At 42.6% G+C, this 26624-nt stretch overlaps 1 protein-coding gene across 3 annotated transcripts; it reads right to left on the bottom strand.

Annotated features, from left to right (window-relative positions):
- Positions 1–14999: 14999 nt before the first annotated feature.
- On the bottom strand, positions 15000–25890 carry CCT8 (chaperonin containing TCP1 subunit 8). 3 transcript variants are annotated; one of them, XM_038142446.1, is made up of 16 exons: positions 25697–25890; positions 23836–23926; positions 23113–23192; positions 21785–21934; positions 21346–21526; positions 20580–20641; positions 19775–19912; positions 19163–19341; positions 18980–19046; positions 18812–18899; positions 18591–18706; positions 17274–17345; positions 16939–17103; positions 16430–16549; positions 15871–15993; positions 15000–15235 (listed from the first exon to the last, which is right to left on the bottom strand). In XM_038142446.1, the coding sequence occupies exons 1-15, from the start codon at positions 25754–25756 to the stop codon at positions 15901–15903; spliced, it is 1662 nt and encodes a 553-aa protein (XP_037998374.1). In that variant the 5' UTR covers positions 25757–25890; the 3' UTR covers positions 15000–15235; positions 15871–15900. The 3 variants fall into 3 exon arrangements, with proteins under 3 accessions (XP_037998374.1, XP_037998384.1, XP_037998393.1); XM_038142456.1 differs by having other exon boundaries at positions 15895–15993; XM_038142465.1 differs by lacking the exon at positions 15871–15993.
- Between the last annotated feature and the right edge of the window lie 734 nt (positions 25891–26624).

Genomic DNA, 26624 nt, shown 5'->3' with positions numbered 1-26624 from the left:
GATTTGTTCTAATGGGTTCCCATCCTTCATGTCTTGGGATTCCCAGACCATGACAGTTCCATTTAGGCAACCCACTTGAGTCTATCCCTTTCTTATTTTCTGTTTTCCATGTGGAGTACTGCAGTATTCAAAGACATTTATGGAAATCACAGTATATGCAAACTCAATCATCTGCATTGTAAATTTTACTGCTGGAACTGAGCGGTTACATTTCACAATTTTGAGCATCATACGACTGAAGTCCTTGGTTGAATGCCTGCCTACCTCTGTTACTTTAATGCCACTGCATCACAGAATGCTAATGCTGCAAAAAAAAAGTATGTTAAAAACAACAAATAAGTCAATATGAATTCATAAAGCAAAATGACATTTCAACCTAATACGTCATTTAATAAAAGTCATTGTTTTAATTACCACACGGTGTATAAATAGAACTTAAATCAGAAAAATGTATTAGAAGTGATATGCTATAAATAATAAATCATAAATCATAGGGGAACCTATAAACTAATTGCCAAACTCAGAGATAAATGTCAATGAATTAATATATACTTGTGATGGCTTAAACTCATAAATACAAACCTCGATACTTCTTTAAAGAAAAAAATAAAAGGATATTTTTCCTGTGGTGATACATATTGACTGATTCTTTACAACCCCACTATTTATTATGTGGAACAGTCCTATTATCTTCAAATTTTTCAGAGCACTACTTGCATACCAATAAAGTAGTCTGCTTCTTCCATTACAAAGTTTTACTGTATCTTGATTAGTAATCACTACATTGTAGGGATTATTCTGTGATTTTTTTTCCTACTAATACTTTTTTTTTCAGCCTTCTGACTTTAGAATTCAAAGACCAAGCTCTGAAATACCTTGAGGTATATGCTCATGGGACAAGATGAGCTTGTCTTTTATATTTTCTTTTGGCATCCCCTACTGGTGTACAGCTCTGAAGACTCCTCCATGACACTGAAGATCTCAAAACAGCTCCCATGCTTCTTTGCCTAAATCCTTCTGAATGTTAATAACAGCTAAAGAAATGGCAGGTTAATGGGAAAATATTTATATTCTCTTCAAGCAACATAATTTCATTGCTTCAATGAATATACTGTCTCCTTAAACAGTACATCTAATTGCACTGTTTTGCTTGCTTCACATCATTTATTTTATCTCTTTTTTTGATTTTGGTTTAGGTTTTGCAGTTTTTTAAATCTTAATAACAGAGATGTCAAAGATGTCAAGAAATGTCAAATTCGTCATTCAAACTAAACCGTTATAAATGTGCTTTATGATAATGCAGTGAGACAGTGCATAATTTTCCACCACTTCATAAGTCATGTGAAGATGAAAAATCTGCATAAAAATTCTAACTCCATTCCTTGAGGACTGGAGATAAGCTTTTCCCATTATTATTATTATTACTTATAAAAACTGACTTTTTCCAAAAAGAGTGGAAAAGCATTAGTGACATTAACATCTTTCTATTTGTTGTAGCTGCAGTTTTTCCTAATGTAGAAACCTTCAGTCTCAATTTAGGCACCTGGCATATCTGGAAATATGATCAAACAAGGCTCCCTAGAAGAATCAAAGGAGACAAACTAGTCTCTGCTGGCTATAGAAGTATTGGGCAGCTGCTCTTTTAGATAATTTTTTTTTAGGTAGTGTTCAGGATGTGCGTGTTCTGCATGTTGGCCATTTCCAATACACCATTGGTTCCTGGTGCCATACACTAGCTTGACATCTGAAAATTCTGTCAGGATAAAGCGCGCACACACGCACGCACACACACACACACACACACACACACACACATATATATATATATAAAATACATACAATAAATTAACAAATGGGTTTACACATTTGTCCACTAAGTTTTGGATGAGATTGTTGTGAAGTTTCTTTTGGTTTTCTTGTTTGCTCATGAGGCCAACTGTCCTTGTGTCATCTGCCTCCAAGGCAGCTTATGCCTTCACCTCCCTCTTCACAGGTAACAATTTCCTTCCATCGACTATATAGTGTAGTTTTCCCTTTTATACCTGAAAATCCCTGCATGCTTCTGGGTTTTCACCCTTCTCATACAGATCTTCTTCCATCCTTGACAATCCATACTTTTCATAACATAGGGGCATGTTTGTAGGCATAAAATACTTTTATTCCTTATTATAACTATGGGAATCAGTTAACAGCTTCATGCCTTTTCACAGAAACAGTAGGGAATTGATAGCTTGTTCCCTGAAGTACATTAGGAAGAGAGTGAAAAAATAATAATGTGGAGTGGAAAAGTTGCTATGTATTTTCTTCTGAGAATCCCCCAGAAGATGCAGGGGGTGATGAAGCCTGGCTAGATGAGTTTCCCTTCTAATGGAAAGAAACTACCATGTGAATAAGGGCTCTGTGCTGAGGTCTCAGAACAATAGGAAAGCATAGGTGTTTGTACAGTGGAATGTCTGTCAGGCACTTCCCTCTTCAAAGCAGCATGTTCCATGCCAAGCATACAACGAATAAACAAAAGATGAGTGTGACTCTGCATTAAAATCATGCAATGTTCCCATAATTTCTCTCTTCTGTAGGACTGACTTGTGTGAAGACACACAGTGAAGTGTACCAATCTCCACTTTTCATTTACATGTTTACCCTTTGTCTAATTATAAACTTGACTATAAAAATAATAGTTGCTTTCCTCACTCAGACACCTATACTTACTGTGGTTTTAAGCCAGCTGAAGTTACCCATCATTGACAACAAGTTTGCTATTAGGTCTCTAATTACACAGATGCTTCTCACGCCAGTAACAAACCCATTGCAGTATCAGCTTCTAGACAACACCCTACCCATGCAAAGTCTTCCCTCTTCAACCATTCTACACTTGCTTCATTCGTGGAAAGATTAATACATAGAGCAAGAAATTGCTGTGCTATTGAAATGTGCCCTGTCAATACCTTTTCCTTCTCTCCAAGGAACTATAAATTTGTGGGAAAGGCAAAGTTATTCCAAAAAGGGAATTACTTGCCCCTACGAAGATTAATATTCTAATAAGAGGCCACTCTTTGCATAATCACAACTGTTCTGCAGGAGATTTTCCTTTCTTTATGTGTTTCTGCCTTACTGTCAAAACATTTTACTGAGGAATACTTTTTATTCTTGGTTTTGGTTGGGGTTGCTGTTACATTGCTCTGCATCAGTGGTTCCAGACTCCACTCTGTGCCATTGGAGTGCCTGGGTTGAAAGACAGGGACCTGCACCTATCACCTTCCAGCCTGGGCTGCAGGTATCTCATTAGTCAGGAGCTGGGCTGTGTGAGGATCAGACCAATGAGCTGTCTAGACCCGGGAGTTTTGAACTCCCTATAAAAGTAAGCTCTGAACAATAAAACAGGCTGTTTGTCACAAGACCTCTGGAGTGTGTGTCATCTCTGTCTCCAACCCACACCCTTCACCATAACAACACTGTGCTCTCACTGCATGTGTGTGTGAGCACACACATCTCACTGATGACACACAAACTTCGGTCTACATGTTCCATAGCTGGGACATTCGATTTTTCCTTAGACAGGCAGTGTTTGCAGGATCTACCCGGAAAAAGCCCACTTATGAAAACACTGAAAAACACTCAAGTTGGAATTTCCTGAGAGAGCTGGAAGAGGTGTGGGAATCGAAACACAGAAATCTTCACTGACTCAAGAGGGTTTGATTTACAGCCTTAGAAGAAGCCTAGATTGATGTGAAAGCAAGGTACACAGAACCTTGAACAGAGAAATCATCAACTTATGTTTCTATAGTTATAAGTAAGAATATGTCTTAAGTAAGTAAGAAACTGTATTAGATAAGATAATGAAGGGTTTTATAATATAGTAATGTAGTCATGATTGTAATAGAATAAGCTAAGAGTTTAGGTATTATAATAGAGACATATATGTGTACATGTAATCAGACCTTATTGGACAAAAGTGTCCACATTGCAGTAGAAAGAAGTAAAGGTGACAGGTTAGAAAAACAAAACATACTCTCTGGCAACTGTCCATTGGATTAGAAAGTTATTATTAGAAAATTATTATTAGAAAGTCTTGCAACAAAGAATTTGTGACCATCTTAGACTATGGCCAACTGCTTGCTGTCTTATAAATCTCATGGCCTTTGAGACTGATGTTATCTAAACAATAAACCATTCTTAGTCTGATCGTGATTGCTGTGGGAGCTCCTCTCTAAATGTGGACATAAGCACTTTCTTAAACATTCATTGTGGCAGGTTTCTGCAGAACACAAAACATTCTTTCTCCAAACAGCTTTGGAAGAACACACAACACCCTGCTGCTTGGCACTCCCCTTCTCAGCAAGATGTGTTGTCCCATTTTTCACTCTCACAACTCTCCTAACATCTTTCAGCAGCTGCTCCCGTGGCAATGGGCAGTAGAAGTAAAAGCCAGCCATGGGCTGCACCTTTCCCCTTGCGCCACATAAACCACACCAAATTCACCGGTGCCCTTCTTTTCTGCAGTTGCCATCGAGTTCTCTGGATCTTGGAGCCTAACGGGATGCACAAGAACTTCCACAGAGCACTGGAGGAGGACTAATTAGAACCATAGGGAAGTTGTCCATGAACTTCTTCCATACAAATGCTAACGTGAATTCAACAGGCAGGCGAGTGGCAGTCACCATCCCCTAGCAGGCTGAACGCTGTGTATACAAGTCCGGTGCTTTGTGGCTTCGTTCTTCACCTCTCAGAAGCTGCCGCACTCTCCGTCTCCCGGAGCTGAAGAAGCGGCTTCTTCTCACACAGATCTCTGTGGCGGCAGCGGTGCGCTCTGGAGCGCTGCTTCTGCCAAAAAACGCCTGGGACCGGCACTTACCTTTGGAGCGCTCCATATCTCCAATATTCTGTGTCTCTTGTTGTCTGCATCTTAGCGAAAAGCTTTTCCACTATGTCTTGCAAGGAGAAACTGTTCCAGGACAGCTCACTTGTCCGGAGCTTGCCCCTGAGACTTGTATTTGCTGCACATTCAAGGGGCACTCCTCTTTCCTAGCCAACCTGCAAACTGCTGTCAGATCGCCACGCCCTCTGCCCGCTCCTCCTCAGCTCAAATACCAGCAGGCACATTCCAGCCTCGCAAAGGTGAAAGATCCTAAAAGATGTCACAGTGTATACGTGTGACACAGATGCTGAAAAGCACAAAGCCAAATGCCTTTGCTGAGCTTCAGTTCTGGGCACATCTCAGAGTCATCTCTGGTGTGCGCTATTTCAGTGAAAGGTGAAGGACGACTTTAAGGACATCTTGTGTTTAGCAGAAATCTGCAGCAGTGAAGCTGTAATAAAAAGCTTATCTCGACGTTTTGTGATGACGTCCCACAGCTGCAAGCATATTCTCAGCTGACTCTGCTTGTGAACGAGCTGTTGCTGGACTTCTGCAATTGGGTACACTGCTCACACAAGCCCTGTGCTCTTCTGCTCCATTCTTCACCTTCTGTGATCCACACAGCTGTGATGCCCAGCAAAGGCATTCAGATTTGCCACTTTTTAGTGCATATGCTGCACACAAACACTGCGTGCTGTGCAAGGTTTTTTCTCAGCTCAAAGTACAGTTGAGCCTTTTTCATTTATCAGAGACGAAACTGTCCATGTAGCTGTCGTGTAGGGAAAGAGGCCAGAAGAGAAGCACTTTTGCTGGATTAGTTGTTCTCTATTCAAGGGAGATAGAGCACAACACCGCATCACAAGCTGGGCAACGAGAAGGGGACATTAGAAAGCCTTTTGGATTGACGTGTGCTTTTCGGTTATCTATAGCTGCATAGCTTTTGCAGCAGTGAAGGGGTAAGAAAGTGCTTATCCCCACGTTTTGTGATGAAGTCCCTTGGCCACAAGTGTATTCTCACCTGACTCTGTGAACGAGCTCTGTCTCGATTTCTGCAATGAGGTACACTGTGTACAACATCCCGGTACTCTGCCGCTTCATTCCGTGATCAGCACAGAACTGAAGCTCAGCAAAGGCATTCAGCTTTGCTACTTTTCAGTGTCTGTGCTACACTAATGTTTTGGACATCCCTCCAGATCTTTTGTCCTTGTGAGGCTGTTATGTGCACACTGGTACTTCAAGTTAAGAAGGAGCGGGCAGACAGCACTGCGAGCTGACAGCGGTTTGCAGGTTGTATAGGAAAGAGGACTGCCCCTTGAATGCGATGCAAATACAAATTTCCAGGTGCGCTCCAGCCAAGCCTGTTGTCCTGGCACATTTTCTCTCTGTGAAATGCTTTCCGGTATGATTCAGATGACAAGAGTGCATAATATGGGGCTAAGGCGTGCTGATAATGTAAGTGCCTGGCCCGAGTGTCTTTTGGCAGAAGCAGTGTGCTAGAGCCCTTCCCTGCCGCCACAATGATCTGTGCGGGAAATAGATGCCTATTGCCCTCCAGGAGAGTAAAAGCAGCATAGGTTACAAGAGTCGAAGAACGAAGCTGCAGAGCACCAGGCTGGCGGCTGCAGCGTACTGGCTGTAAAAGGAGCGTGGCTGTTACTGGCCTACCAACCGAACTCACGGCAGAAGTCGTAAGGATTAAAGTTACGCGAGAGCTACTTGTGCTGCTGCCTATGCCTCTTCCAATCCCTCTGTGGAAACAACTGTGCCTACCTTTAGGTCCAAAATCCCTCTGTGGAAACAACTGTGCCTACCTTTAGGTCCAAAATCCAGAGAACACAATGGTAGATGCAGCACAGAAGGGAAGGACAGAGTGCACTAGTGAGTTTGATGTGGCTTACATGGGGCACGTGGAAGGTGCAGCCTAAGGCTCGCTTTTGTTTTTAGAGCCTTTTTCTATGCAAACAGCTGCTGGGCGTTTGCAACAAAGATGTGAGAGTGAAAAAAGTGATGGCAGGTCTGTCTGGGAAAGAAGATACAGAGCACTGTGCACACTTTAAAAGCTGTTAAGAAAAGGAGGTACTTTGAGAACATCTGTCTTGACATTCCATCTGCGTGATCTCTAGCTGCTTGGACATGATGACAATGAAAGAATGTGAAAATATTTGCACTGCTAATGTCAGGTTGCACAGGAAAGAGGGTAGATCAACAAATGCCTTCTGTCCTGGCACATCTGCCAGTCAGAACTGCAGCTGGAAACGCTTCGTTGTAACGATAGTCTCTGCCACTTAGAGAGAATGTGCTGATGCTGTATATATATATTATTGAGAAGTGTGGGGGTACCAGTTCCCAGGGTACCAGTTGTCGGTTTCTCTGGGTCTGGACTGAAGTCACTTGAGACGGCAGTTTCAAGTTTGGACTCAGGTGTTTATTATTTCTTATCAGTAAAACAGTCTCACTACTGTGAGTTCAGCAGCTTTCCATTAGAAGGCACAAAATGGCTAACAGTCTCTTGTTACAAGGTCTTTTAAGACTAAACTATCCAATTAAGAACTGACACCTGGACTATTTTCCTTTTTAACCCAATAACTGATCCCAAAGAGCCCTCAATGTGGACTTTTCTGCCCAATTACAAAATGCCACCCAAATCCATGAAGAAGAAAGAAGAAGCATGAAGAAGAAACCCAGGACAACATCCTGTGCCCTCCATCTTGCTTCCATCCACAACATACTAAAAATCCCAAAACCTAAATTTCTCATCAAGTGGTATACCTACACTGCTCTCTATAATCTATTTCACACTTTTGTGGATTCTAGTCTATCTTGAAGTCTAGAAAACCTTCTCCATGAATGAGGGTCAAAGTCAGTGCTCCCTTGGGGGTCAGGGCACCCCAGAGCAGACAGAGAAATATTCCCGGTGCTCTGGGTTTCCACATCTCCCCCTTCTCTTTGAACCAAAACCACTCCTTTGACAGCCTCATCCATCATCTATCGGATACACTAAAGTAGACATGGCACAAATTTTAAAAGGACTGCGACACAAATCAGTACATACACTCCTATCTTCAAAAATTCTCTCAATGATGATGCAACATTAAACCAACCGAACACACCATCCAGCCATTCCCTTCCCTGAGTTTGGCCCCTCCATCTTCTAACTGTTCTATGCTTTCTTGAATAGATTTTGAAGGATCAGACAAATTCATGCAACGCATTCTTTCAAATTCCTCACATCCACGTCCATGTACTAACAAAAGATAATCAACTGCCACTCTGTTTTGCAGAGTCGCCTGTCTCACACCTTGAACATCAGCTAACAAATTGCTCAGTGCGAGAGAGGTAGCACGAGAGTGCTTACTCAGTCAACACCCCATTTGATCCAATTGCTTCAAGGCCGCTTCTGCAGCTGCCTGCGGCAGAAGCAGAGCTGTTATCAATTTCTGCCCTTTTTTCCATGTATTAACATTGTCATCACAATTGGGGTCGTATCGACTGACAAATTTTTTCCCTCTATGTCTTTGTTCTCTTATCATTGTCATGTTGGGTGTCAGTAAAGAAAGTCTCCCAGTGCTGCATGGACCACCTTTGACATTGGATGTGATGACAGGCCAAGTTCTGTCCCCACAAATGAAGAAGATTCCTTGCAGTAATTGCAATGAAACCCGGTTGGACGGTGTGATCATCCTTCCTGTGAAATTGCACCAAGATGTCACATTTCTATACATAATGTGATTTGGGATTACATCTGTTATTTTGTCCTTTATTTTGTTTTGACCCAGGAAGACTAAATACTATACAGAAATCCATCTTCACTGAGCCAAGAATTTCCAATTCTTGAGGTTCATAAAGAGCCTCAGGGAGAAATTTGTTCCAAACTCCCCTTCTTGTCTGAACCATGAACACTGCACTAACAACTTTGTCAGCTATCGTCAGACACACATTCGACCACACCCCATATTTCACGTAAGCCATCATCAAAAAAAAATTCTACAACATCACCGATTCCCACACCCATGAAGAAACCCAAAGTCCACAGTCTTCTGTGGGCGAAGCACAGGGGCTGGAATCTCTGTCCAGTCCACATCTGTGTGTCTTCTTCTCTGCTTGTGGAGTGGTCAGTGTTTTCTTGCACTTGATAGAGTTTCACATCCTTCACTGAAATCCACCTGGACTTTTTATCTGTTAAAACACAAACAAATCCATGTCCCTGCAGGGACTGGAGGATTTTCTCAAAATCCCAGAAGTGAAGAATGGGTCCTGATGTGAAAATTAAACATCAATCAGTTCTGTTTTGCAAAATTGCATAGAGAAATATAAGATAGCAACATAAGTTGCTATTATTAACATTCTTTGGTTATGAAAAGGAGAAAACATCAAGAGCAAAACAATGCATGTAGTAAAGAAGAAACTAAGAGCAATTAGGAATCAATCAGATAATACACATAATCACATGCGAAATCATACAATTACCAAGCACTACAAAACTGAACTCTTATCCCAGAGTCTGCGACAGCTGATAAACCTTAAAACAACAGAAAATTGGAGAAATCATGTCCAGATTCACTTTTCTCCAAACTCCCTTTGACAATATGCTCAGCTGTCATATATGGTCAAATTGCCAAGTCAAAAAGACTTGAATACTCTTTGATGCAGAAAACATGTGGGTTGATTGTCAATCACTCCATCCAAGTAGAGCTAGAGCTTGGCCAGAGCTCGAACTCTAATTGGTGAGTATCACTTAATACATTTTAAAACAAGACTCTTAAAAATAACAGTTATGAATTAGAAACTTTAGGGTTAAAAACCAATCTAACCATTAACTAATTTAATCCCTCCGAAGTTTTTTTTTTTGGGATAGAGATTCTTCAAACACAGCAAATCTTCTTCTCTTCTTCAGAGATCTGAATTTGGTCACAGTCAGGATTGTGAGCCTGGATTTGGACACCGAGAGTATGAAGGTGGAGGAGATGCAGCTGAATGAAAGACTGATTACCTAGTACAAAATTGAACCCCCCCCCCAAAAAAAAAGAAATTAATGTTACAACTGAACTCTCTGCTGAAGTACTTCTGTAATAATGACTGAAGAAAACCATGAGACTGGCAATCTGGATAAAAAAATCCCAAAAACATATGAGTAATTAAGAAATAAAAAGGCAGAATCCTGAAGAGACACGTGTGTTGTAGGTGATCACACAAAGACATAGTAAAACACATGAAAGCCGGCTGCAAATACTACAACAATACCTTAATAATAATTCTTATCACAAAAATCTGAGAATTCACATTATATGATCAACTTATCAACAGGAAGTGTTTGAAGGGGATAAGACAACCTTTTTAAAGCATTCATATAGCATTAGCAACAATCACTATTTATCAGTATTACCTATAAAAACAAAAAATAACAAAGGTTACAAACTCAATACCAACAATCCCTCAATCCCTAAAACTCTGAACCATTGGTGAATCAGCTGATGACCCTACAGACAGGATCTGACTGACATTTCCCATGCTCTGTCTTCTGAGACATTTTGGGTAATTGAATAATTACTAATACTTTTATCTTTACATGGTGGTTTCCCTCCCTGGGAAGCATTTTTCACAATAAAAGATTTCCATCTATTCCATATTTGGAATAACACTCATCTGCATAGCGTTGCCCTTTTTCTGCATCTTGGGCAAAGGCCTGGTGCTTTCGCACTTTTCACTGGTTCTGGACAGTTCTTTTTCACATGTCCGTATCTTCTGCATCTGAAGCATGGTCCTGCAGCAAATGCTGTGGCCATCACTTCTGTGGAACCGGCCCGTTGAAGAGCTGGATGCAGCGCCTCGAGCATTTTTGACAATTCTTCGCACTGCTCTTGAAGAATTTTTCCAACCTGTTCCATCCAAATGCCTGCTTGAATGGCTGCAATGTGCTGAGGTGTGTTTGTTTTGTTGCATGCCTCTGTCATTTCAGTCATGGCTGGTTGACCAGGAATGGCACTAATTATATGTTTGCACTCTGCATTGGCATTTCCAAAAGCGAAACTTTGAAGCAAGTGTGGCTTTGCCACCTTATCACTCACTTGTCGGTCCACTGCTTGCGTAAGACAATCAATGAATGAAGTGAAAGACTTGGAGAGACCTTGCTTTACTTCTGTGTAAATACCTTCTGGAGTTCCAGTTGGTTGAATTTGCAAAATTGCCCTTTATGCTGCCTCTTTGATGTCTGCAGTCATGTCTTGAGGCAACTCTGCTGACTAATTAATCTTCAGGTCTGTCATGGGATTCATCTCCTGCTAATTGAGCCAATGTGAGACCCGTGTGTGGCTCTCCTGCATATCTGTTTCTCAGTTGAATGAGAGCCTTTTGCCATCTTGCATCCCACAGCAGGAGTTGTAAATCTGTAAAAATTGTCAAGGCAATGTACCTACAATTGAAAGGCACCAAGTAGTAATTGTTAAAAATGCCTTCCAGAAGCTGCTTAAAGTATGGTGAGCCAAGGCCACCGGTTTTCACAGCTTCTGATTAATCTTTGATGACCTGATGATTCAGGGGTTCGCATCTAGGGTTTTCATTTTGTCTTCTGTATCTCACTGGCAATGCAATGCTATCTGTGTCTGGTATGTCAGTCTCTTTCTTTCAGTGTTGTCCGTCTGATCTTTGCCCAATTTGTTGATGTGGCATCTTGCAGAATATTTTTTGGGAATTAAATCAAATCTATACCTGTATCTGGTGGATTTGTAGTTTGCCTGGATGCACCTTCTTCTGGCCCGAAGGGTGCCTCCATCCCAGGCATCCCTCCCTCTCTTGTCTGAGGCACAGGGAGGACCGACCACCTGTGGTTGTGCACACAGGGGAAGTGAGGGTGCAATGGCTGAACCCGCCATCGGTGGCACTGAAAATGGCATCGATGTAGACACATAGGGAGTATTTACATAGGATGCAGAAAGGGTGTTGCCATCTTGCTCTGGAAAGGAGGTTTGAGGAAAATGTGCATTCTGTCATGGTAGGAATTCCCGAGCACATTCTCTGAGTTGGAAGAAGAGCGGTCATAAAAAGTCTTTTGAAAATGGGAAAACGTGGGTGAATCATGGAGCTGAACTGTTGCCTTGGAAACCAGGCTCTTGGGGCAGGCAGGTGAGGTGCTGGAGTTTTGCCTGTTGTGGGCCAAAAGCAGGGTGGGGTCTGTGATGGCTTAGGCTTGTCGTGTCCGGCTGCGGTGGTTATAGTGTTGTCGCTGTTGATATCTTGGGGTGGTGGAAGCTGTGCTCCTGAATCACCCGAGGGTTGAGCTCTGCTCTCCTGATCGGTCTTTGTAAAATGTGCTGTGCCTGATGTGTCTTGTCCTGACCCTTCCCATTCACCTGGGAATATACTCATTGTATTCTGTTTATCTGAAAAGGGAACTGGGAAAGCTGCTGTTTAATGTGGTTTAAATGGCTGCAGTGGTGCTGTTGCTGCACGGATCGGCCATGAGCCGCTTTTCGCAGCGGCTGAGACTGCCGCGGTTTAGGATGGTTTGAAAGCCTCCGCTTGGCGTGGAGGAGGGTGGGGCGGGATGTGCTTCTTCGGGAGACGATGGGTGCCCAAACTCGGCGGTGCCTGACCGCACGGGCCGGCGGCGAGCCAGGGCCGCCGGGGAGGGAGGCAAGATGGCGGCGGTGGCTCCGGTGGGGGGGGCAGCGGGCGGGCTCGAGGGCGCGCAGGGAGCATGCGCAGCCCTGGCTGGGACTGAGCCTGCGCGGACCGGCGGGCGGGGCGGGCGGTGACGTCAGACCCACGGGCCGTGGGTCCCGCCCTCCGCGCCTCGGCGGCAGAGGGGCTGGGGCCTGCGTGGCGTGGGCCGGGCCCGGAGCGCTCTCACCGAGCCACGGGGCGGGCCCGGCCCGTTCGACGTCTTTTTTGGAGGTCGGGCAGTGGCAGAGGCTGTGAGTGGCCCGCCGAAAACAGGAGGCGTTGCCACTCCCCCGATCCTCTCTCCGAGACACGCGCAGATAGAAGGAATCGGAAAAATGGCATGTCTGCTTCGGCACCTCCCACACCAAGTTTCAACTTCGGAAATCCCCCGGGCTGTGCCTGGGCTGCGCCACCCGCACCGCGCACCTCCCCCGGAATAGGGGTTGACTCCATGCCGGCATTTGCAGGGATAAGACTTTGCTCTCGTAATTCAGGGGGACAAGAGGGGCAGTCGATCCCCCTGTCGGGGCCGCAGGTCCCTGGTCTCCGGCCTGGCCGGCGGGGATACTCACCAACATGCAAATCGCTAGTGTCTTGATCTGCAGGTTTTTCACTTTAAAGCAACCGGCTCTATTTTTGAACTGTAGTTAATCTTGGCTATCATGTGTTCCCATGCATTTTTTAGACCTGGGTCCCAAGCATAAGAAGCTGTTTCTTCCTACACATCTTAAGATGCAAAACAATTGCGGCTTTAGCTCTCTTTTCACTATTGGTTTATGTCCAATAGAGGAGCTCTCAAGTTTGCAAATGCTCCAGGAATTCTTTTGCTGGTGGCTTTGGCAAGGCTGAGTGCTTGGCTCACTTCTCACTACGGGCAGTTCCATGTAGCCTTTCCCCACAACACGCATAAGGAGCAGTAGTCCTGCACTGACTTGTAACTTTGAGGTTCTCTTCTCCACAAGCTTCATGTTGGCTTTCATGTGAATTAAATCTTGGGTCTGCCACGCTAGAGCTGCAGCTGCTTGCATTCAGTGCATTTTTCACAAGAGCCTTACTAAGAAATGGGCATCTTGTTCTTGTAACCCTTAGAGCCATCAGCAGTGGCCGTCATGCAGCTGACTACAGCAGTATGCCAATCCTTCTGAAAACTTGCTGAGTTTATTTTTCAGCCTCACCAACAACTGACTACAAAGCCAGCATTAGTAGAGTATGGCAGCCTTATTTAGGCATAAGATAGCTCCAGACTTGATTTAGCCTTCCACTCCCTTCTGGTTGTGAGATAGAGTAGCGCTGGCAAGAGTAGTAAAAGGATTAATTATTGAAGTGGCTTGGATTTCAAGTGCAGTTCTCCTTTCAAGCTACTTGGAGACACATAAGCTGTTTACTTCCTAAGATTAATCTTAACAGAGGGCTTCAGCTGAAAGATTCCAGTGCTCTGCATCATGCTGGCTAGTGCTGCTCAGCATTTATTTTTAAGGTCATTAGAATGTGATGCAGTTCACTGCTGTCAGGATGCCCTTTTGAGAGCATGGGGAATTAAAAAAGTGAGGTGAGAGATGCAAGTAAAAAAAAAATGAATCATAGAATCATAAATTGGTTTGTGTGAGAGGACCTTAAAAATCATCCAGTTCCAAACCCCTGCCATGGGCAGAGACATCTCCCACTAGACCAGGTTGCTCCAAGCCCCAGACAGCCTGGCCTTGAACATTTCCAGGGATGGGGCAGCCACAGCATCTCTGGGCAACCTGTGCCAAGACCTCACAACCCTCAGAGGGGAGAATTTCTTCTTGTGTATCAACCCTAAATTTCCCCCTATTTCAGTTTGAAGGCATCCCCCTCTGCCCGGTCACGGTATTCCCTGATGCAGAGTCCCTCTCCACTTCCCTGTAGCCCCTTCAGACACTGGAAGGTGTTGTGAGGTTCCACACAACCTTCTCTTCTCCAGGCTGCACAGCCCCAACTTTCTCTGCCCCTGTCCATAGGGAAGGTACTCAGTCCCCTTACCAACTTGGTGACCCTCCTCTGGACTTGTCTTAACAGTCCTCCATCTCTCTTATGTTTGAGGCACCCCATCTGTACAAAGTGCTCCACGTGGGGTCTCAGGAGAGGGGCTACTGAATGCAGGAGACCTGCTGCCAACACTTAACTATCTCAACATTCATTTGACTGTTCACACTCAAGTAGTGGCCAGGGAGCGCAAATAAGAGCACAAAGAGCAACAAAAATCGTGGATCATGAGCTCCCTGCAACAGGCTCATGGTCAGCCTCCCTTCACCTTGAGTCTCTTGTGCCTGCAATGGGAATTGGTATGTGATCTCCTCCTTCAACTCAGCCCCTGAGAACTTCTGCCTCCTTCTTCATCGGCAGAGAGCGTGGGGCAGCTAGCCAAGGGTCAGCCCATCACACCCACAGTGTCCTTCATCCCCTACACATTCACAGATTGGGAACAACATGTCATGCCAGCTCCAAATGAAGTAAGTCAACATTTTAACAGTGAGTACGTTTATTGAGGTGTTTGAAGTTCTGCACTCCATTGGACACTGTTCATAATTTAAAGGCAAGAGCAAAACACTGTGACGGGCTCCAACTGGGATATTAAAAAACTCACAAAGTCATGTCACTTAAGAAATACAGTTAAATTGTTCAATCATTTTGGTCTTCATCCCAGTCTTTCTTTCCTGATGGAGGTTTTGGGCCACCAGCTGGTTTTGCCATAATGATCTTGAAAAGAATAGAGAAGTAGAAAAAGCTAATGTTAAAATCAGACTTGTACCCTTCTCCTACAGCCACATGATGCTGACTGCTAGCATTCACTACATTCATGCAGTTTCCCTACTCTGAACCCAAGCCAGTGAATATTTATCAAATTGAGATATTAACAACGTTTTTTTTTTCTTGAGAATGGTAGTGGCTGAGCCCTGATACAGTAAAAAAAGGTATTTTACTTCATTTTTGCATGCAAACTAAGACTTCAGTTAGTCTACAGAAAGTGAGTGCTTAAAAAGGCCAACAGCAGACTAGTTTACAGGGTGCACACTACAGAAAGGATTATCAAAGCTATTGTTCTCAATCATTGTTTTTAAGTATCACACTTTAAAACCATGAAGTCCATCAGTCCTACCACGCTGAAGCTCATTCTCTGCCCTGGCTACATGGACAAGTAAGGCAAATCTGAACTTGCACTTATCATCCCTTCCATGAAAATTTGGATTCAGGAGCAGAATCCATTTGCAAAGGGCACAAATACAGGATGTAGCCATCAGCACACAGCAGAAGACAGCAGTGTTAGGTGTTCTCAAGGAGCATACAATCTGCCATGTGCTTGTCAATGAACTCATGCATGCACTCACAGATACCTCTCTGCTAGAGAAACAGCTTACTGCACTCTAGTTTTCAGGTTCATCTTTCCAGTCATCCTTATCCCAATGTCCTTGTTGCTTAGGGGCTTTTGGACCGCCTGCTGTTTTTGCCATAATAATCTACAAAAATTTTACATGCGAATTCATTTTTGCTGAAGTTTCACAAAATAATGAAAGATTTTTATCCTCAAGACTGTAACCTCTATTTTTCTGAAAAATTGAATTTTCATGTAAAAATATGACAGAAGGTTTCTTCTACTAATGCTTGTTCCTACAGAAGTCAGGGTAACTCTCTGGATACAAATATAAACTTTCTTCAAAATATCAACAAAATCTTTAAAAAACATATCCCAACAAACTTTAATAGTACTGCTATAGAAGCAGCCACATTCCAGACTACAAGCTGTTGAACAAACACCTTCCTGGCTTCCAGAAATGAACAAACCACATTCTCAAGTAGCATTATTTTTACACCTTGAATTTGCTGGAGATTCCACCTATTTGCAGGAGGGCTCTGCCAGGGTTTAATTCAGCACCCAAATGCACATAAACTTACCTGATCGACCCTTAGGACAGTTACTGCTGCATTTGTAGCTAGCTTGATACCCCAGAATTTTCCAAGATACGTGTCTAACACACCAGCTTCCAGCATGTCCTTCACTGCAGCAGCTTCGGCCTGTCAGATGGGGAAAAAACATTATTCAAAACTTTCTCAGGCTTTCACCTAGCAAGGTGGTATCACTTTTCTAATCTCATCTTCTACCTTTAGAAAACCTTCATTCCTAATCCATTAGCAGGAAGACAAAGTCAGTAATTTTTGAAGACCTACTGCCTGTCACATTAGTTCAGTATCCCCCTCCCTCTGACATAAGGCCATTATACTATACTGAACTGAACTGTTTGCTGATAAAAAGAACATTTAAGGATTTCAAGTTATTATTCTAGACTGTGCAACACAGAGCTCCCAACAATTTAAAATAATCTATAAATACTCCATACTGATAGAAGTACTATTAAGTATAACCTTGCACTGCAGGGCAACAAGTAACATCAGAGACTATTTACCTCAATATCAAATCCAACATTCTTCTTCCCTTCCTGATGCAGGGCATAAAGTTTGGAGATGACCTCATTAGCCTTTACTCCAGAGTTTTCTGCCAATGCTCGAGGAATGGCTTCAAATGCCTCAGCAAACTTCTTAATGGCATATTGGTCAAGCCCAGGACAAGTCTAAAATGAAGGTGAAAACCATGTCAGCATTTCAAAAACTATAAGACAAGGAGGCATTTCCCCCCACACTTGTTATTACACAAATATGTATGTTGGTATGAAGTAACATTTGTATTTTTTCGTAAGACGTGTGTGTGAAGATGAAAAGCCAAGAAGCCTGTTTGCCATACCTCTCCATAAGATGTGATCTGCTTGGCTAATTCAATCTCTGTTGCACCGCCTCCGGGAACAAGACGTTTATCCTGTGGAAAGACCATACCAAAACACAATGTTTTGTTAAAAGCATTCACTACTTCTTATTTTTTTAGGATTTTTCTAGTCTATCAAGAATGCAACAAAACTTTATTCCACACAGACTTACTAAGAATCCACTTCAGAACAAACATGCATTATAAGGGAAATCTACCAGAATTACTCATTCATTCCAATGTCTTTTAAGAGAAACAGCTTCTTTTGTAAAAACCAAAGTAATAATGCAGTAGGTTTTGTGTCTCTGATTTTTTGGCTTTAAAAAAAAAATTCAACTCCTGGTTAACTGTAACAGCATTCCTAGATTTTCTCAAATTTTTTTCCATTATTTTGGTGGGAAATATCATACAGGAGATCAATCTACTGTACACTAAGTTTAATATGTCAACAGGTATTACAAGGTGTTGGGACGTTTTGTTTTCTTACATTTTAAATTAAGCATTTTGTACATCCTTTGGCAAACCAGAATTAACTCTGGTCTCTTAGCCCACAAAGTAATCATCATAAATCTTAAAACAGAACAACTCCTGGAGACAATCATAAATGCACAGCATTTCTGTACTCAAAATCAATGTTCATGTCTTGGTATGTAGAGGATATTAAGATTCTAACAGTTTTAATTTCTGCATGCTGTTTTCCAAGTAAATACAGGAACTTTTCTTTTTGTATTAAAAAAAAAGAAAAATGAAATAATATTTAAGACCACCTAAACTGTTCACACAAAAAAAAAATCCTCTGTAAAACTGAGTTCTTCTATCCCTAAAAACCTATCTGTATTATATGGAGGAAGCATGAATTATCACCAATGAACTTGAAACTAAGCCTGCAACCAATCAGTTTCTCCTGATCCCAAGTGACAAAGCTATCTAGCTTTTCTTCTGTGCCTGGTTTCCAAGGAACATTACAAAACATTTAGGGAGTAAGTCAAGAAAGAGCTGACTGTCTTTAAAAAGTGGTAAAGGTAATCCACCTCCAAGCACTCACTCATTACTGGAAAACTGAGCGCAGTCCATGTTAAACAACACCTTCTATGTACCCTATGTTCACAACAACAGCCATCTTCTCTACACAGCCCTCCACACCTCAGTACCACACAGCCATCTCTCCAGCTCCAGAAGGCACCGAAGCAGATTATTATCTACAGCCTTTGGTAGCAAATGAGCACAGAGCAGGCTCAAGCCTTGCCTCAAACCGATCCACTTCTCACTTTTGATAACTCAAGTGTTCTCATTACTTACCCTTGTGAGTACTTTGAAAGTATTGACACCATCATCCACGGCTCTCTCTATGTCATCCATCAAATTGTCTGTAGATCCACGAATGAGGATAGTAGAAATGGCTCCATCCTCCTTTTCTGTTCAGACACGCATTGCTGAATTAATTCATTAATCTTATATCCAAAACACATACAAACAGACTTTAGAACAGCAGTGCCAGCAGTTCTACAGAACATACATACCATGCTTAAACACCACAACCTGTGTATCCCCAACCTCTGATAAATACACACTATTGCAGTGACCCATTTCTTCAAGAGTAGGAGGAGTCTAGAAAGAAAAACATGAGTTAAGAACTGAACCCGCTCATCAGTTCTCATTCTCCTGCACCTCAATGGGGAAGTACATACCAGTCTGGGTAGGGCTGTTGCACCAACAGTTTTGCACAGTCTTCTCAGGTCCCACTTAGAGTTCAACCTTTAAAAAAAAGTTTCCATAACAATGTTAACACATGCAAAAGTATCGTCTTAACTTGGCAAGTACATTTCATACATCTGGTAGTCCAAATGTTTTCATGCTCACCTAGTACTTACCTTACTAACATAAGATTGTACTTGTTGGCATAATGAAGAGCCATATCTGCCACTTTGCCACCTGTTACTACTACGTTTGCACCACTATCAGCAATAGCCTTGACTTGCAAATCCATTAGATTTTCTTCTCCTTTACTGAAATTCATCAGTTCTTCAGCATTCTTTATTAGGACAGTGCCCTAGTAAAACACATACACTGTTAAAATTCAGCATTAAACCACATACCTACAAGTTTCTGACAAACCATTTAGTCTCCCAATCTATCTGTAAACCTTAAATCATCCTGTTTTGTAATACTGACGTGCTCCCCAAGCAATAGGGTAAAACAAGAGAAAAAAAAAAAAAAGGAAATTACCAGGCAATTCTAGACAACCTTGGGGTTCAGAAATTCAAGCTGTGGTTTGGCTCAAATAACCCAAAAAAACCAACACCATCTCCCCTATCTCAAAAACCCTGTGAAGCAGTCAAGGTTCAGAACTTTTCTATACTAAGAAAACCATTATTCACCAAAATATCTCAATCACCAAGTGTCGAGAATATTTATAGCTAAGTCTAAAAATAAGAGCACATATGCATAAACAGAGATGTAACTTATTTTGAGCTATAACATACCTTAGTTTCAGTTATCATACCATCAAAAGGGCAGGAATACACAGCTATTTTTGCATCTTTGACAGAAGTGACATCTCCTTCAGTTTCTTTTTTAAAAACCATGCCATGCAGTACTGAGGAAGCAGAAATACCAGCACCCTGAAAGGAAATAAACGGAATCTGAGACTTTTTACAAGGGCAAGTAGTGATGGGACAAGGGAAAATGGTTTCTCACTGAAAGAAAGTAAGTTTAGATTAAATATCAGGAAAAAAATATTCCCTGTGATGGTGGTGAAGCCCTAGCAGCCCAGAGAAACTGAGGCTGCCCCATCCCTGGAAGTGTTCAAGGCCAGCTCGGACAGAGCTTGGAGCAACCTGGTCAAGTGAAAGATGTTGCTGCTCCTGGTAGGGGGCTGGAACTGAGTGATCTTTAAGACACATTCCAGCCTAAAACAAACTGTTCTTTGATTCTATGAATGGGGGAACATTGTATTTCTGACCATTTGTAGTCAGAAAGCTGCACTACTCTGCCTGAAATGCAGACCTTACAATCATTTGGATGTAACACCCTACGTATAAGACTTCAGCTTATTCAGCAACAACACTGTCTAACAGGTTCCCATTTTAGATTACTTCCAATATTAATCATTTTTGTTTCTGAATGCTGCTACTGGGCACTAAACAAGAGAAAGACTAATTCCCAAAATTTAGTACACCTGCCACAACAAAATTAGAAAACACTTATTGGAAGTTCAAAGATTAACCCTCAGTACCTTATTAATATTTACGTTAATAATTACAGTAAAGCCAGCTACTTCAAACTTACCACAATTTTGCACACTCTGATATTATCAACATTGAAATGACCAGAATCAGGAAGAATAGAAACTGGGAAAAAAAAGAATAAAAGTAATGAATATGTCTTGTCTAACACATCAAGTAGAACAATGACACCATAAATAATGCCTGGAATTTTTCTGTACTGTTTAATTTCAGTAGTTTGAGATATCTGCCTAAATTCAACACAATTATAACCTGCTAATAACTGGCATAAAGAGAAAGAGAAATGTTGTTTTTACAAAGTAATAATCAGAAAGAAACATTTATTCAGACTGCTCAGTTAATTAAGTTCAAATATGCACTCATACAGGTAGAGTCAAGAGGTAAGTCTAACCCAGAGTATTTAGAGAAATCACTGGAATTACAAATGAAGGTTTTATCCCAGAAATCTAAATGGGTAACAACTCAACAGAACTACATTGTTCTGTGGCTGCGACTGAAAACAGCTTATGTGAAGCACAGTATGTCTTCCTTACGATATAAGAGAGGGAGAAAGATGGATTTCTGCACCAAAAGGACTTGAAAGCTATTTCTAGAAATGCCTAGCAGGAAAGGCAAACCTTTTCTGAGGTGCAATGCCAATGCAGAGTTCAACATGAGGAAGATTACCCTCATTTCAGAGGTAAAGTGTTCCATCCAATCCAACCTATTAAACTAACCATCCTTCCTATCTTACATGAAGATGTAAGGACCATAACCAAACCAACTCAGTTTTCTAGCTGTGTGCCCATAGCTATTCCAGCCCCACTTACCACAGGCCTGAGCAATAAGCTTTGCCAAGAACCGTTCATTGCCATATTGTTTGCTCATGACTGATGTGTACAACAAAGATGCCACTTCTTCAACATCTCGAAGGTTCTTTGCAGAACAGCACACCAAATCCGGAAGAATTTCCAGGGCTTTCTTGCAAGCTTTTTCATATCCTTCAATCACCTGTGTAGCAAACAGTAAATATCCACTACAAGACTTCACAGTGCTTCTCAAATAGCCGTAAAACATTAACAGATGCATGTTTACATGGGAAGCAAGCAGTCACAAAAGCAGCAGAACACATGGCTCCCCTTTGAACATCTTTATCTAAAACATTAGGTGGGAAGAAAGCAAATGATTTCACAGTATAATGACCCAAGAACACTGATCAGCGGCAATCTGGATTCAAGCTCTGTGAACTGTAATGAGACTGTAACTTGCCTCTGAGACAGATAACCCCATCCTCAGAAGGTCTTCTGCTAACTCCAGAAGAACTCCAGCAAAAACAAGGACAAAATTTGTTCCATCTCCAACCTCTTGTTCTTGCATGTGTGAAGCCATCACAAGCATTTTCGCAGCAGGATGCTGGACCTTTAAAAGAAGTTACACATCTTGGTGACTAACACACCACCTAAGATTGCAGCTTCAGGCATTTGCTCTGCATCTTGCTAAGCTCTCTTAATTCAAATTGTACCTAGAGATATGAAGAATGCACAAAATTGGAAAAGAAAGCAGCACAGACTCTTAATTGGCTAACTTCTCTAGTCAGAAAAAGCAGAAATATATTTTTTTAAAAAAATCAGAGAACTGAACATTGCCACTGCAACATATCCTTGACACTGGTCCTGAGCTACTTTCACAGGATGCAGTGGCTTCACAACTGAGTTCTACAACAAGAAAGCACTCTGGAGTTTAGATCTTCAAACTGAATTCATGCGTAACATACAAAATAGGTGTCTAAATAACAGTTTCATTTGGTGGGGGGGGGAGTGTGGGAGGGTTCTGCCTAAAGATTGCACTGCTTTAATTTTCTTTCAAATAAATGCAATAAAATACCACATTCCCGAATATTTATACCTGCCATTTTATACCAGAAAGTAACATGCAAAACATATCAGATTAGGTCACTAGTATGCAGATTATGTTTTTTTTAAAAACAGAACTGAGACTTCCACAGTTACTCTACTCATACTGAACACCAACACAATGTTTTCAATAAGTAAATACTTCATACTTACATAGTCTCCATCGCTAAGTATAAAATTCAGTAAAATATTATTTGTGTTATGTCTCTTCAAATATAAATTTGAAGTTGCAGGAAGAATTAGGAGAGGAAAGCCTTTTCATGCCTTCACAGTATTTACAGAAGGATGCTGCTAGAGCCTCAGATTCTTAAATTCACTTGATGGATTCTAAGCAGTCAGGAGAACATGGCAAGCAACAATACTGGGAGATTAACTCAACAGCTATGTCATGCAGACTTTTCCAAACCACTGCATTTCTAGACATATACTCTTTTAAACCTACTGGTTTTGGGGGAACGTAAGGCCTTATTAAGCATCTCCTACAGTTATTAATGCTGCTTCCCAAATGAATTATGTTCTTCACTGTGGACCTCAAATTCAGTGAAAAAAAGTAAATGAATTCCAAAGTGACATATGTAAATAATCTGTCAGAGTGACACTTCCTTACTGACAGTCATAACCACAACAGCCCATGAGCAGAAACACTGGTTCACAACTGACATCATCTGAAGCAAGAAAACTTACCTCTAACTCTCTCAGGATAGTAGCAGCATCATTTGTAACAAAAAGCTTTTCCAGATGATTGATAACCATTTTGTTCATTCCTAAATGGGAAAGCAAAACAATTTATAAAAATAATTCCTAGTGAAAACAATATTTTGTACACAGACAACATTTTGTACACAATATTTTGTTCACCATTTCCTAACTTTCAGGTGTATCTTGCACATTAAAATGGTTAGCTCTGTTTATAATTTAAGAACTTCAAAATATTTTAGTGAAATAATACATGAGGTGTAGGACATTAAGGAGAAATCAGTAATTTCTGAGTAAGCAGTTTTCTGTTCTGAAACTGCAGCACATAATATAATTAAATGATACAGGAGAATATTTTGTTTCCATATATCTATCCATATATCTGAACAAGATTATGTTCACTATGACTACCTACCTATCATGTTTCCTTTAATTTTTATGCTTTGTCATATATCGTATACCTTGTTTCAAAGAGAACACTGTAACTGCTACAAAAACCTGGCAAAAGCTGACACTGAGCATAACTCAAAAGCTGTCAAAACAAAACCTGTTTTCTACAGTCACAAAGAAATAATCACATATTTGCAGTTTTAGAGCAAGTCCAATGTGTTTCCCCCAGAAACAAACAGCTGCTTCTTTGTCAAGGTATGTTTAGCTTCCAAACGTAGCATTTGTCTCAAAAATGCAGCAATAATTGCAGGATTTATTTACCATTTGGTCCATATGCTGTACGGGTGGTTTGAGCAAGCTCTTTGCATGCCTGGATGTTTCTGTAGACAGCTTCTTCTAGTCCTGAATAATGCTAAAGAGAACAATGACTGATCAGAATTAGGCTAACAAAAAAAAGTGATGAACTAGTAATTTCTCATCAAAGTAGTGTCAATCTACTGAGTCCCTCAAAGTTTTTTATTAATATAGATTTGGTATTTCACAAACAGTGTAAACAGACACCAAACCTTACCCGAAGACAGCGAGAACTACTGTGTACACCTTCTCAACTAAGCAGCTCAGCAGGCACAAAAAGCTTCCAAAGAGAAATCTGAACAGTGACTTAACTTGCTATACAGCTTGCATCCCCTCAGTCTTCCAAAAAAGTTTTGTGACATGCCAAAAAGAAACAGAAAACAACCAAGACCCAGTTGGAGACAGGCAAGGGTTTCTGTACATACTTCTTTACTTGCACCTTTGTATGCTACAAAAATAATTTAACTCAGTTCTACATTCAAAACATGTCCAGTTTGAAAATTCAGAAGCAGAATGATTAAGCAAAATATCTGTGCTTGAGGAGGAGATCAGCCTGGCTTCAGTTTGGAAACCTTAAGACAAGATGGGATCCCCAGAAAGGACATTAAGAAAGAAAAAGCAGGATAAAAAGTACTGTGCAGCCTGTAAGAGAAGGGAGAAAAGTAGTAATAACCCAACATCTTAGATTGCCAGCTGCCTCCTTGTCTTGCAGAAGACAACTCTTGCTGTTCTGGCTTTGAATTTTCTAACACTGAGGCCACTCTGCTTCCCTATTCTGCCCCTGCCCTGAACATATGCCATTATTTGGCTCCAGGAAGGATTCTAAAAAGAAACACAAGGGCTTTCAGAGCTGCCACCTTCACTCTTCTTTCTATTGAGTAGCAGCAAATGGAAAACGTTCCTATTTTCCCTCTTTCTTGGAGAGAGGGACTTTTGGACAAGGGCCTGGAGAGACAGGACAAGGAGAAATGGCTTCACACTGAAAGAGAGTAGGTTTAGATTAAGTGTTAGGAAGCACTTAAATTTTTCCCTGAGAGGGTGGTGTGGCTCTGGCACTTATTTCCCAAAAAAACTGCAGATGCACAACCCTGGAAATGTCCAGGACCGGATGGGGCTTGGAGCTAAATGATCCTTAAGGTCCCTTCAAATCCAAACTCTTCAATTGATTCTATGAATAAAAAAGAAAAAACACCACACCTTCTTGCTCTCTGCCCACTTTTCAAAGAAAGGTTCTCCTTTATTAAGGCACAGTCCCTCAACTCTATCAAAATCTTAATTGTGTTAACGTTAAATACGGTGAAACCGGATTTATTGGCAAGGAAATATATAGAAAACATTTCATTGTTCTGCATCGCTGACGAAGGTTTTAGAAAAAAATCAAGCACAACGCCCCGGATACTTCTGAACATCTTCAACTACAGGGCCCGGCTGAATGCTGCTGTCCAGCCCCTGCGAGAGCTCTCGGACCAGCGCGGGCACGAGTCGGGCCCCGGCGCATCCCCGGCGCGGCAGAATGAAGCGGCAGGGCCCGGCCGCAGGGCGGGGCGGGGAGCGGGATCCCGGTCCCGGAGAGATTTCTGGAAGGCCGTGTGCGCCGGGCGCCGCCCCGCAGAACCGGGCAGACCCCGATCCCCGCATCGCAAAGGCCGCGGAGGGGCCCCGGGCCGGGAGCGGGGCACGGCGCGAACCCCCGGGCCCCCGCCCCGCGGGACACGTGGTGCCGCCGGGCCCTGCCGGCCTTCCGGGGCTTTTCCCGCACCGCCACGCTGCGACTCCTCCCGCACCCATCCATCCGTTTATTCGCGCATCCATCCACAGGCGGTCTCACCTTCGCCCCCTCCTTGAGCATCTGGGCGAAGCCCGGGGCCTTGGGGACGTGCAGCGCCATCTCCGCTCCGCTCCGTGCCGGGGCTGCGGCGGCGGGAGCGCGCGGGGCACGGCGGGAGCGCGGGGCCGCGCAGGCGCGGGGCGGGCGTGCCGGGGCCGCGCCGGGCTCGTGCCGCCGCTCAGGCCGCGCGGGCCCCGCTTGGGCCTGGGCGGGTGCGGCGCCGGGGAGCGCGGGGTGAGCGGGTTGGCTCCCTCTTTCTTAACTTGTGCAGGCCAGGAGACCGTCCCCCGGGCGTTCCTCGGTAGGCACTGCGATGGAAGTGCCAGGAACAGTGCCGAGTTTTCATGGCCACCGGTGATAAACGTCATAAAACTGAGCCGACTCCTGGCAAGCTTTCATTTAGTACGTACTTGTCCAAATGGAAGCGCAAGGCACAGATAGGAAAACTAAGTATCACAGAACCACATTTCGATTTGGGTCGAAAGGGACCTTGAAGCTCACCCAGTTTCGACCCCTGCCATGGGCAGGGACACCTTGCACTAGGCTCGATTGTTCCAAGCCCTGTCCAAATTGGCCTTGAACACTTCCAGGGATGGGGCAGCCGCAACTGCTCTGGACAACCTGTGCCAGGGTCTCACCACCCTCACAGGGAGGGCTTTCTTCCAATACCCAATCTAAATCTGCTTGCTTTCATTTTGAAGCCGTTTCCCCTTGTCCTGTTATTGTCCACAAAAATCAGATTCGTTACTTGGTATGCAACATGCCAATAATTAAATGCTCAGGATTGACAATTTATTTCAGAATTGTGCAAGGCTGGGTGCTCAATGGTCTTCCACAAATAATGCATGCTAACTATGAAAACTTTTTACTATACAGCAAACAAAGGAGTTAGTGTTCATTGGCTGCAAGTTACGTAGTTCTCTTATTA

Source organism: Motacilla alba, chromosome 1, assembly GCF_015832195.1.
Source record: "Motacilla alba alba isolate MOTALB_02 chromosome 1, Motacilla_alba_V1.0_pri, whole genome shotgun sequence".
NCBI classification, from domain to species: Eukaryota; Metazoa; Chordata; class Aves; order Passeriformes; family Motacillidae; genus Motacilla; species Motacilla alba.
Note: the sequence above shows the minus strand (reverse complement) of the source record. Positions and strands in the feature narration are given on the sequence as shown.

What these genes read in the sequence shown, in the direction of transcription:
- CCT8 (XM_038142446.1), bottom strand. Translation starts at nt 25,756, where the DNA reads ATGGCGCTGCACGTCCCCAAGGCCCCGGGCTTCGCCCAGATGCTCAAG. An exon ending in TGGGGTTATCTGTCTCAGAG is followed by an intron (nt 21,527 to 21,784) that starts GCAAGTTACAGT and finishes TTTGCTACACAG; the next exon opens with GTGATTGAAGGATATGAAAA. An exon ending in CTGTCCTAAGGGTCGATCAG is followed by an intron (nt 15,994 to 16,429) that starts GTAAGTTTATGT and finishes AAATTTTTGTAG; the next exon opens with ATTATTATGGCAAAAACAGC.